General features: G+C 43.0%; 1 protein-coding gene across 1 annotated transcript in view; it reads left to right on the forward strand.

Annotated features, from left to right (window-relative positions):
• Positions 1-12,691, forward strand: part of EGLN1 (egl-9 family hypoxia inducible factor 1) — a gene marked incomplete at its 5' end in the record, with an annotated part of 33,608 nt that continues 20,917 nt past the window's right edge. The window contains one exon of the mRNA XM_017744843.1: positions 1-201. Within this exon, the coding sequence (XP_017600332.1) occupies positions 1-201 (201 nt within the window). The remainder of the gene's footprint in view (positions 202-12,691) is intronic.

Genomic DNA, 12,691 nt, shown 5'->3' on the forward strand with positions numbered 1-12,691 from the left:
CACACCGGCCTCTTCACCGACGGGCAGCTCGTCAGCCAGAAGAGCGACTCCTCCAAGGACATCCGCGGCGACAAGATCACCTGGGTGGAGGGCAAGGAGCCGGGATGCCAGACCATCCGGCTCCTCATGAACAGCATGGACGATCTCATCCGGCACTGCAACGGAAAGCTGGGCAACTACAAAATCAACGGCAGGACGAAAGTGAGTGAGGGAGGGAGCTGGGACCCCCGGTGCCTGTCCTCCCCCTGCTCCTGCAGCCGGGGGGATGTTGCGCGGGGGGGCGGGAGCGGGGCGGCGGAGCCGGCGCTTCCCCGGGAGCGGGCGTGTGTGCGCGCACGTGTGCGGCTGTCTGCGGGGCTGCGTGCGTGTGCGCACGTCCGTCCGTCCGGCCGGCCGGCTGGCTGGCTGTCCCTGCGGGACTGTGCGGGTGTCTGTGCGGGGCTGTGCTCCCGCTGCCGCTCCGCTCCCCGGAGCCGACTCATACTTGGGAGTCGTGTCCAGTTCTGGACGCCTCAGTACGCGAAAGAAATTCCTTGTCTTTCTCTAGAGGGTCACGCAGATGATTAGGGGCTTGGAGCATCTCTATCCTGAAGAGAGAATGCGGGAGCTGAGCCTTTTTAGTCTAGCGAAAAGGGGACAGAAGGGATCTCATTAACGTATGTAAATATCTCAGAGGTTGATGTAAAAAAGATGGTGCCAGCCTCTTCAGTGTTGCCCAGTGACAGGACGAGGAGCAGTGGCCATAAACTAAAACACAAGAAGTTCCACCTCAACAAGAGGAAGAACTTCTTCACATTGAGGGTGGCAGAGCCCTGGAACAGGCTGCCCAGAGAGCTCGTGGAGTCTCTATGTGGAAACATTGAAAACTCGCCTGGACGCCTTCCTGTGTAACCTGCTCGAGGTGACCCTGCCTTGGCAGGAGGGTTGGACTGGATGATCTGCAGAGGTCCCTTCCGACCCCAACAATTCTGTGATTCATGCCCAGCCGCGGTGGGACCCCCTGACCCAGCCGGCCTGGGCCGCAGCCTCGACGGGCAGGTCGCTGTCCCGCGGTCAGCCTGGGGATTGCTCTCTACCGGGAAGGTGCGAAAGGGTTTGTTTGCCTCTTCACTTTTCCAAAGCAGGAAAAAACGGTGATCTTGTCTATATGTCTGTGTCTTGTTAAAAACCCCTTGACCTGGAAGCTTATCCGCTAGGCGATGAGTATTGAAATGTGAGTTCTTTCGTGGACTCCCAAAAAAACCCCAGGGTAACAGTGCTCTGATGGGCTTCGGGAAGCAGGGGGCTGGCTGGAGAGTGTGGAAGCGTTCGTAGGCTCGCATGAATAGGCCGGGTTTTGGTAAGCCTTGGCTCAGGATGTGGCGTGCCAGGTGCAGGACTTAAAAATGTGGGCAGGAGACCCGCATCAGTGAGCGAGTGCCCCGGTGGCACAATAAACCCGTGAGTTACAGTGCAGCACTCTGGCAATGGTGTTGCAGCAGGAAGCGGAGTCACAGTGGAGCAGGGCGGCTTTGGGCAGAGTTTTTATATTACTGTCATCAAACCACTTTTCCGCAAAAATCTTAGTCCTTAGCTCTATTTCGAGACCAGAGAACTGAGTCAAAATCTCCCATTGTATTAGCCTAATTTGTGATTCCCTTCCAGTCCTTTAAATAAAATTCATGCCTTTGGTAGAGGACTAGTAATGAATATTCATTAGTATCTTTTCAGTTAAAAAAAAAAAAGAAGAGGGGTGAAGCCCCTTCAGACTTTGCTACCTCTGTTAAAGCATAAGGAAGCCAGTGAAATGGTAGGAGTCATCCTGCCGAGGTGGTTGCACTGTCACAGATGGACTGTTGTTGCTGCAGCTGCAGAATCTCAGCTGGTAGGAAGCTGCGAGAGGGAGGAAGGGAGAAACTGGAAGGCAAAAAACAGCCCTGGATTTGTTCAGGGCACGGGAAACTCCCAAGATAAAGAAAAGGGGGTGGGAATTTTTTTTTCTTTTTTTTGTAATGCTGTCTTTGCATTTCTTCAGTTGAACCAGTACTGTGCTAAAACTTTCCAATGGGAACATGATCTAGAGTCCTCATAGGTCCCTGCAGGACTTTTCTAAGCAACTTATATTTCAGGCAGTCTTAAATCTCTTCAAGGCTTCAAACTTGCACTCTAAAAATATCAGTGGTCTTGCTAGATTTCAGTTTTATGCAGCAAAAAGGAATATTGCATCTGTTTTTATGTGCAGTGGTATGCTTCTGTAAAGAATAGGTGCCGGGGCTTCAGAAAAGGGCTTTTGGAGTTGTAATCCTGAATCACACATGTAATTCCTGGACTACTGTATTTTACATTCCTACTTGGTTTTCAGTCACTGCTGAAATCCCTCTCTTTGGGGGATCAGAACAAGTGCAGGAATCAGATCAGTAGAAGCACAGTACTTTACTCCTTGGTGGCATGGAAATGCATTACTTTGTCTTCTCACTTTCCCTTGCTTATTTCCCCATGGAAGTCAGTGCTTTTAGTGTGCAGGAGAGCTCAGTTCTCTAAAATTTCAGCAAAAGCAGAATGAAAACTGTCATTCACTCTCACACATTTACCTCAGAGTTGAATAAAGAGAAGCAGATGATACCTAGAGTATCACTTCAAATAACTTGTATTGTAACCATATAACTTGTAGCCCACTGGTGGTGTTGGCATTGAACTTGATATCACTTCTATAAACTGTCTAGAAGCATTGTATGAAAAAGCAAGAAGAAATTGGTCTGAGATTTATAGCCTGAATCTCTTGGCTTGTAAACCTGCCTGTCAGGGCAAAAGCTATGTTGTGTTAATAGGATCTAATTCAAATTGATTTACATTCACCAGGGCCAGTCAATTAAGGTAAAGGACATGAAATAAGGTAGAATGTTAATTGTGAGCGACCTGAGATTTTTACATTTTAAACTCTCTGATAGGTGTTTTCTCTAGACTACCTGGGCTACCTAGAACTGATCTACTTAAACTGACATGGTTCTACCTAGTCCAGAGTGGCAGCAAATTGCTCTCCAGCCTGAAAGACATCTATACAGTAGTAGTTATGAACTAGGCAAGTGTCTTTGAGGTGTGTGGAGACAACAGCAAGTATAAGAGAATGGCTAACTATTTACTCATCTTGGAAGTCCTGACTTACTGCATTCCTTGCTTTTGTTCTCTTGCTTTCCAGACTCTGCTTCCTTCTTTCTCTAGCAGAGGGTGGCACATACTTGCATATTTGAGCACTAGTGTCTTTCTCCTTCCTGTTATTTTCTAGTTTTTTCTTCTTTCATATTTTCATAAATTCTCTTTTTTTTTTCCTTTGTCTTATCAGTTGCCACATTTGTACATGCATGTATTTCTGTTTCCTGTCTGTCCTTTTCTTACATACCTAGTGGAGGAAAAAACCTGCTCATCAAAATCAGGAAAAGTAATCATCCTGAATCTCACCCAGGTGAGAAGTTTTTTCCTCTTTCCCCATATGGAGCATGAAGAAGGGGTTAAGGGTGGGGGCAGGCTTATGATTTTTTTGCTAGATTTTTCTTTCCCATATTGCAGACTCTGCTGATCTGAAGCTGGTCCTGGAGTAATGCTGCAACTTCCCAGTTGTGGACTGGGTTCCTAATAATCACCGTATAACCAGACATTTGATCTATCTGCCTATCCCTGTTTCTGCTTGCCATTACACCCAGTGCCTACCATCTCCTAAACCCTACCCCCTGCCTTTTACTGGAAGGACATTAAATAGACAGTTTGACAGGCCCTGTTACATCCCTTTAGTTTTTCGTTCATTTCCACTCCTAGAAACCTGTCAGAAGACCAATCCTGTTCAAATTGCTGCATTTTAGTGCTCTCCTCTACTAGTAGGCCAGTGGTACCCACTGCTTCTCAGCCACCTGTAGCTTAAAAAATTGCTTTATTTGTTACACATTGTGCGAACATGTGCAAAACTTGCTTTTCTGCTTTTTCTGGCAATTGCTCATCTCTTACTCTGGAGATCCTGGAGTTTTCTGAAGACCTAGGGGGCTCTGGATTCAGACTAGTATGACTGTGCCCTATTAAATCAGATTCTTTCAAAGCTAGTAATGATTCTTCAGAAAATAATTCTCCAAGAGTGAGTGGATTTCTCATACCCTGCTGTTAGCGTTTTTATAAACTAGACAGAAGAGGCTCTCTGTTCTTGCCACTTATTTGTGTTACAACTTTTCTATAAACATGTTGGATTAATGCTACCAAGAAAAAGTGAGGTTTATGGGTGTTCTTTCCACTATATCTTATTCTGCAAAATATGACTTTGAGCATGTGTGGCAATAAGAAAACAAATGAAAAATAAGAGGTAGGGAATAAGAACTTGCCAACCAAGCAGATACTGGAAAGTGATGATGGTGCCAGAACTCTGGTAGAAGAAAGGAAAGTGAGCACAGGGCCAGGTGTGCAGCTTAGGTAAGTCCTGCCCTGATTGAAGAACCCGAGAGCTGTGGCTGGAGATCTGGGCTTAGGAATGTCTGTAAAGTGGGGTACTTCCCTTCATTTTGCATGTGGCATGTGCAATTACATTGATCCTTCTGTATCATTCTGGAGATTGTTTCACTGTCCCACCTTGAATTTATTTCTTGGTAGAAAACTTACTGATCTAAGTAGTTCCTCATGTATGGGTTTGAATTTGCCACCGACTTGGGGGAAAGTGTGGCTAGGTCTCTCTCAGTCTCCCAGTACTCACTTGTGTTGCTTGACCTTGATACAGAATATGACCAATGCTTGTCCTTATCTGTTCTTCCCCTCACAGCAGCGTTTCTGTTGATGTTGTTTTCTTGTAGATGAGTGTGCCGGTCAGCGAAGGATTGTGTGGTGATTCATGGATAGGCATCCCACACACAGTTCTTAAATCCCTGTTGGAGTAGAGCCCTGACATGTGATGACTATAGTTTTCATTTGTTGTTCCTCATGTACAAGCCTTTTGAGTCCCAGGTGGAGCAGATGATTGGAAGACTGACTGGGATTTCTCCTGCAAATGATCTTTTGATTGAGAAGCACAGCAGCATCCAGAAAAGAATCTTGTTTACAGCCAACTTTGACATTGCTGAGATTCTGGCTGGTTCTCCTACTAGAGAAAATTAGAAAGATATGCTGGTTTCTGAGGGGCAGCTGTGTGGTGATTGTAACTTTGAAGTGTGGTATGAATACAGTGTGTCTGAGGGTGGGGAGCAGCACCTGTGACTGCTAGAACTTCTCCACACCCCTGTGTGTTAGGCTGTAGTTCAATGAACACTTTGGGCTGGCAGTGCTGGAGAAGTAGTCACTCTTCTTTGCCAGCACAAGTATTTACATGGCCATCCTGTGAACTGGTTTGGGGAACTGATCCATCTGAAAAATAAACTGGCAAAAGAAGTGCTCCTGGTTCAGTGTTCGGATGTTTGTGCTGGCACAGGGGACTGGCAGATGGTGAGACTTTCTTTCAGCAGCAATGCAAATTTATGCCAGTTTAAAGTGTTTGCCAAACTACAGCCTTAGTTTAGCACTTGGAGTCTGATTCTCCCAAAATTTGCCCTTGAAAATTCAAACACAGTTTAAGAAATCTTTGCTAGCTATGTATTTTTTTTCTTTCTTTTTTTTTTTTTGTACTTTTGTGTTCAGTGTGAGGCTTGGTTCTTGCCATCAGAAATGCATTCTTCTGTCCTCCAAGAATCTTTCTTGTGACAATTTTATACAGAAACTTTGCTTGTCTACCCACCAGGTGATCCTATGTAACATGTACAGTGGAAATGTATTTTCTCCACATGAAAACTGATTTCCCTTACACTCCCAGCTTCAAAACCAACCTACTCTTACAGTTATTGGCTGTTCCTGTCCATTACTCTGGAGTTTTATTAGCATCAAAGACATTCTTGACTTCCCTGTTTCAAGACAGAGCTGGATTGGCATCCTCTGCCATGAGCAGTGTGCTGCAGCTTGCTACTGTTTGCTGCTGGTAAGGAAGGTCCCTGGTCAGCTCCATCCCCTTGTGCCAGCTCCAGCACTTGTTCTTCTTCAGGGGCTCTGTCTGATATGGGCAGTTCCAGTACTATTTCACATTTCATGACCTGCTCATTTTTTCTCTGTTGCCTGGTGCATTAGGATAGCTGTATGAAATTCTGGGTTGGTTGTTGCTTGCTTTTCCAAGCCTTTTTTGACTGTAACTGGAGTTAATGTTTTTTAGTTGTTACTGTCCTGGAGGTAAGGAAACTGTAACATTGTAGTTTATGCACATCAGTGATTTCAGTACACTGTGGATAATGAATTTTTTCCTGTCAGTGATATCAATGATTTTTTGACCGTGTTGCTATTTTAATGGTCTGTGCTGTCTCTTCTGCACAGAATGGGCTCATTTAATACTGCCTAAGAATCAAGTGGGATGCTTCTCATCATAGCTGTACAGTTTGAGAGGAAGAGCTGTCTTCCCTTCCCTGTGGCCTCTTGGACTGAAATTCTTTGCAAGTGATGTCCTGCCAAGTCATAGGACTGTCTGAACAGCAGTTCTCAGATCCCTGGGTTAGTTGTATCAGTAACCTTGACTGGTTGGTTGAGAGATGTTTTCCTTTTTTCTAGATGGTGCTTAATTTCTGAATAGGCTGCTAGCTATTTCCTGAAAAAAAAAAAAAAAGGGCAGCATATTATTCTCTTCTGTGGTATTTACCATGTTCATTATATTTGTAATTCAGTTGTGTTTAGCCTGTCTTGGTCAATATCTGATGGCTCTTGGCTTGAACAGGCTAGATTGCTATTGGAATTTTGCGGGATGCTGTCTTTCTAGTTGCTCCTGTGCTGTTCTGTACTGGGTGCTAGTATGTATGTTTGTACCTGTAGGTATGTACATAGCATACTTGGAATTTAAATGAAGGCTTTCTACTGCAGCAGAGAGGAAACTTGTTAGAAAAGGGAAACGGATACTCTGTATAAAGCAAAAATTTCTTCTTGCCCATCCGCAGACTAAATAGTTTCTCTTTAGGCTCCTTAGAGAGCTCTTGTACAAAGACAGCACTTTTTTCAGTTCAGAAATTAATTTTGGGACTGCTGTGAGTGGGTTGATTAGTGAATTCTTCGGTAGGACACTCGTGGGGCTCCCTGGCTCTTGTGCTGCTGTATTTTGTTACTTTTCAGTGGGGGAGTAACTGCAGACAATGCAAGGACTGTACAAGTGTTTTTTGGAAATCAACATACTCAGATTATATCAATTCAAGTACTTTATCATTGGCATGTTTTTTACACAGCTCTAAGAAAACAGTATTTTGAAAGTAGTATTTTTAGTGAATAGAACAGTAGAGTTATTTGACTTTGCAGTTACTACTGAGTGAAATAATCATTATTTATGATACCCTTTTTGTCTTCTGCATTTGTGGTTTGCTGTTTAGACCCTTCAGAGGGAGGACTAATTCTAGGCTTTGAGGCTTTTTGGAAAAGTCATTTGGTGCTGATTAAATCCTTGTAAACGTCTTTGAGTTTCTGAAGGTTGTTGGTTAATGATGGGTGGTCAGGCATATTTCCAGTGCAGGCTTGTGCCAGAATTAGCTGGTAAGTGGCAGTCGTAAGCATCAGGTCAAAATCCACTCGCTGTTCCAGGGCAGTGTCTGTCAAAAACAGAGCAATGCCTTTATGCACGTAACAGCTGCTTACACTTGAAGACTTTCTTGTTCTTTGGTACTTAACTTAAAACTGCTTCAGAGTATTTTTGTTAGCGTATGGTGTTATAAATAGGAATCGGGTAGAAATGTGCGTGTCTGCACGTCTGTGTGGAGGTTGTGTGTGGAGGTATGGTGGTTATTGATACATTGTGTGCCTAGTGCTCTGACAAAGAGATGAAGGCCATACCTGTAGGTAATTACTGGGGCCTAAAGAGAAAAGTTATTTAATACCCAAGGATTAATTTTACACATTAATTTAGGCTCAGACCAGCTTAGAGCACAGAGTTTGACCGTGAAGGATTCTGGACTGTAGAAATTATGTACAACTTTGAGGAGGTGCTGCTTTGTCACCCCACTGTGCTGCAGTGACAGCAGAGCCTGAGATTGCCTTGCCTTTTTTCAGCAAAAACAAACATGTTGAAAATGATACAAAGGTGAATGCACTGAGGGAGTTCAGAAAGCTGTTTTTCCTTTTAGTCCTAGCAGGGTAAAGGAATTGTTGCATTGACTGTAAAGTTATAAAATGCAATAACAGCTGAAGACTCTAGGGACTTATATGTATTTGCTTGGTTTGGTTGTTTTCCTGGGTTTTGTTTGATTTGTCTTTTTTTTTTTGTATGAAGATATTTTAAATCTGTTTCCAGGAAGAGCTTGAATTATCAATTCACATCAATTTGTTCTGTTGATAGCTTGAAATTGTTGGTGAGGTGGCAGAGGCTGCAGGATTTTCTGCTGGGCTTAGCCTTGCTGTGGTTTCCTGCCCTTCTGGTGTGCCAGGGTCTGTTATCTTCCTGCTTGAGTAGGTCAGAAGGCTGCAGCTATATAGTTATAAAAGTCTTGAAGTTACTAGTCAAATGAAGCAAAAAAGTTTAAATAATAGTTTAGCCTGACTGTTGTGATAATGTGGAATTTAAATTGCTATAGATTAAAAACTTGTCACAACTTTGAGGCAGAAATCCTCATATGTTTAAGTTCTCTGTGCTGTGAAAAAATCCAGGGATGCAACACATGTAAGGTTTCCAAAGCAATTTATAGTTGGTTAATAACGTATCTCTCGTGTTGCTGCTCTCTGTCCTGTTCAAGCATCTGTTCAAGCAGCTAAACCTTGCCGTGGATGCCAAGATCCCTCAACAGCTTCTGATGTATTCGAACAGTGTGTGGTCTGTTCTCTGCTGAAGGCATTGGGCCCTTCCAGTTTCAGTGGTTGCTGCATTGTTGTTCAGGCAGCTGGCATGCAGCCTTACTGCTGTGAGAAAGGAAACTGTGGCCAGTTGATAAGGGCATCTTAAACTGACTCCTTTTCAGTTGGCACGCTGGATGATGCCCAGTGAAATAGATGCTGGCTTAATCGTACCTCTGTTTGGCTTAACCTTATTTGTGTGTGTTTAGCCCCTCTATGACAGCACATCAACCAGGCAGTAGCACTGTTCATAGTGGTGGATTTGCTCTTTCAGGTCATACTGGGAGAGACTGAGAGAGCTGGGGCTGTTTATGCGGCAGAGGAGAAGGTGTGAGGGGGACCATACCAGTGTGTACAGATACTTGATGGGAGGAGTGAAGAAGAGGGAGCCAGACTCTAGGCAGCAGTGTGCTCAGTGGCAAGGCAGTGGTACACCGAGATGCAAGAAATTCCATTGAAATGTAAGAAAGGCTTTTTCCACTGTGATTGAACCGAAGAAGCAGGTTGCTACAGAGGTTGTGGAGTCTCCATTCTTGGAGATACTCAAAACCTGATCACTGGTCACCCAGCCTGCTCTGGGTGACCCACCTCTGAGCAGTGGGCTGGACCACATGATCTCCAGAGGTGCCTGCCAACCTCAACCCTCCCATGGAAAAAAAATACCGCAGTTTGAAATGGAGGAGATACAAAACAAGCCAAATTTTGCAATTTGTTAAAATATTTTTTCCAGCAATGGCACTGTCAGTATAAGTCCTGCTTATTGCATGTGTGAATGAAGTTACCAGGAGTCTGTCTTTCTACTAGTGTTCATTTGCTCCCTGAAGGATCATTGTGGTCAAATATGCCAGTAATGTAGCTGTTTGAAATATTCCTACCTTGGATCCCTTTTGGTCATCCAGGGGGTCACTTTTACTAAGTCTGTGCTGCTGCCTCTTTCCTGTTTTCTCCCAAGTTGCCTGTTTTTTCCATTCATATGTGCGTATGCTCATAGCACAGTCCTTTCCTAGCCTAGCTTGCTGATACAAAGCATGTGTATACTTCACAAGACTGATTTAAGAAATTAATTACCTATAGTGGATTCATACTTTCTCTTCAAAATTATTTTATATAATATATATGATTTTGGGGCCACTTCTGTACTGAGAGGGCACAGTACAGCAGGTATAGTTATCCTTTTATTGCAAAACAGACAGAAAAATGAAATATGCTGTTTCAAAGCCATAAACTACCAAAAAGTGCTTTGCTTGAATATTTTGCGTATATTTATGGAGTAAATTTGTAACGAACATCTGGCCAATATTTTTGGTACATTTCAGTTTTATTTTCCTTATGAAAAATGCCACCCACTCCATTTTAAAAAATATGAGTGTGAGGAGGAAACATTTGAACTGATAAGAGTCAAGCTTATGTATTTTGCCAGGCTGTTGAATAAATCAACAACCTGCAGCTCTCAAGTTACAGTCCTTACCTCTTCCATCTACCTTCTAGCAATTTTCTTTCATCTGTATTCCCCACACAAACTTGCTGCTCCTGCCCTCTTCCATCCTGCCTGTGCTCCCCTGAGGACCTTGTTCTGCAGTGGTATGTCCCTTTTGTGTTGAGGGAGAGGAGAAGGGAGAAGGAACAGGTGCTGAGAGAGGCCGGCTGCCCCAGCAGGGGTGCAGAGGACGAGGCTTGCCTCAGTTGCTGCTCTGTGCCAGGTACAGCAGTTACAGTGCACCCTGTCAATGGCCTGTCCTCTGCAAGGACTGCGTTAGAGAGATAAGAGCCATGTGCCTCTTGGGAGATGTCAGCCTGGCCATCCATACCATATATCTACTGGGAAATTGAAGCCAGATGGAGTTGTGTTCATCTGAAGTGGCCTTCTGTAGGAACTAGATGCTAGGCCTTGAATTGTAGGTTAAAGCTAAGTGTTTTTGAGGAGTATCCATTCTTACTATAAAAAACCCCTAAAATTTAAAACCATTTCTTCTTATTGTTCTGATGCTGAGGACCCACTCTGCTCCAAACTTACACATTTTGCACTCTGGCTAATTTGGTTTAGGTTCTAGCAGGCTGCCTTCTCATGTTTGCTCAGTGGGAGTTCTTCCTTATCAAATGTCTGTTTAACACAAGGATTTGTTATCTATGTTTATACTATTTGTATTTGTTGTAAATAATCAATAATTGTTGTGTATATGAGGCTTCAAAGTGTATATAAAATTATGTTCTCGTATACCATCTACCTCTGGCAATCCAGGAGCTCTGAGCCAGAGGTTGTATCTAGACCACTGCTTGTAATACGTGCAGATAGATGGATACATTTGCCATTAATTTATGTAATCTTGTTTTAAAAGCCATTTGTACTTTTGGCCTCTGCAACATCCTGTAACAGTGAGTCCTGCAGTTTGATTAGATGGAAAAGGAACTTCCTTTTGTTTAAACCCACTGATGGTGATTTCAGTGTCTCCTAGACTGTATTGTGAAAACTCACTTCCCAGTAGCTTTACTTGTCATAGTCTTTAAAAAAGTCTGGCATTTGCTTGCATGCATTTTTTTGGCTGACACGCTTCCCCTCCTAAACTGAAGAATTGTAGTCTTTATAGTGTTTATCCAATAAAATATTGTTCCATGATTCTAGTTATTCCTGCTGCACTTCTGTGCAGCTTTCCTGGTTCTGCTAATCAAGGTAAGGCAAGCAGAAGCACAGTATTTAATGTACAAATATATCCTGATTCTGTATGCTGACAGGGTGATGTTGCCTTTCCTTGTTTAGTGATTTATGACACTTTAGTTGCCTCCTCTGCTGTGCTGAGATGAAGTTCTTGGGAGAACAGCCTGTATTTAGTAAATTTTTTTTTTCCTAAAGTGATGTTATCCAGTTTAGAAGATATCACTGTTTTTCTCCCCCAAGGGGTATTTCTTTGCACTTACTCTTTCCTGAGTTTCACCTCCCATTTTGTTGTCCAGGTGGTTGGTATCATTCTACACCTTTCAGTGTGCCTTTCTGCAGCCAGGGCTAGGATGGGCTGCAGCATATTTAGGTACTGCAGGTAAACACGATCACGCTGCTCCTTCATCCCCTTTTCCCAAGTCACACAGGAATAGTACAGGTCTTGTGGGAATCCTGCTGGTAACATCTCATTTTTCACTAAAAGGAGGTTAGTTTGCTGTAGTGAAATTGCAACTGGAATTTACTATTTTATTGGTCTTTCCTTTCCTGTTCCATTATTTTGAAATGCCTTGGAAGTAAGATCCATGGTTAAAGTGCTTTATATTTAAAAATGTCTAATGTTTGCATTAAAATTAATGGGTTGAGTAAATTTGTATTAAATCTCCACTATAGCTTGGACAAAATGACATGTAATGACTGTTGAAGGCCTCCTAACACCTGGCACAGACTCAAGAACAACACAGAAGTTCCTATACTGGAGTCCTGACTTTGTCATTTTCCTTAGTGAAAATAGAAAATGGGAGTTGTCTCTCTCATAAGCCAAGGCTATGCCAAAATTATATTGTGGGAGGTAATAAGATAAACACACATTATTTTTACCTCTTAAGTCCTATAGCTTTATAAAGGACCTTGTAAAAATGAAAAATAATATTCCACTGCAGGACATGAAATGTAGATGAAGATGCTATCAACTAGCTTTAAGTTCAGTTTAGTTGTCTCATATAGCAACTTGAATTTTGCAGATTTCTAGTTTTTACAGTGTCCTTTACTCTTTCTACGCTCACATCCTGCTACTTTGAAGGAACACACCCACCGAAAGACAAAGCTAGTAATAAATGATGCTTCCTCACCATTGAGACTTCAAGTTCTGCAATTCAGCTTAGAATAGCTCCATATTAAAACCCCAGAGAAAACTTGCCTTTGAAGAACAAAAAT

This window comes from Corvus brachyrhynchos, unplaced genomic scaffold (assembly GCF_000691975.1).
Source record: "Corvus brachyrhynchos isolate BGI_N302 unplaced genomic scaffold, ASM69197v1 scaffold70, whole genome shotgun sequence".
NCBI classification, from domain to species: Eukaryota; Metazoa; Chordata; class Aves; order Passeriformes; family Corvidae; genus Corvus; species Corvus brachyrhynchos.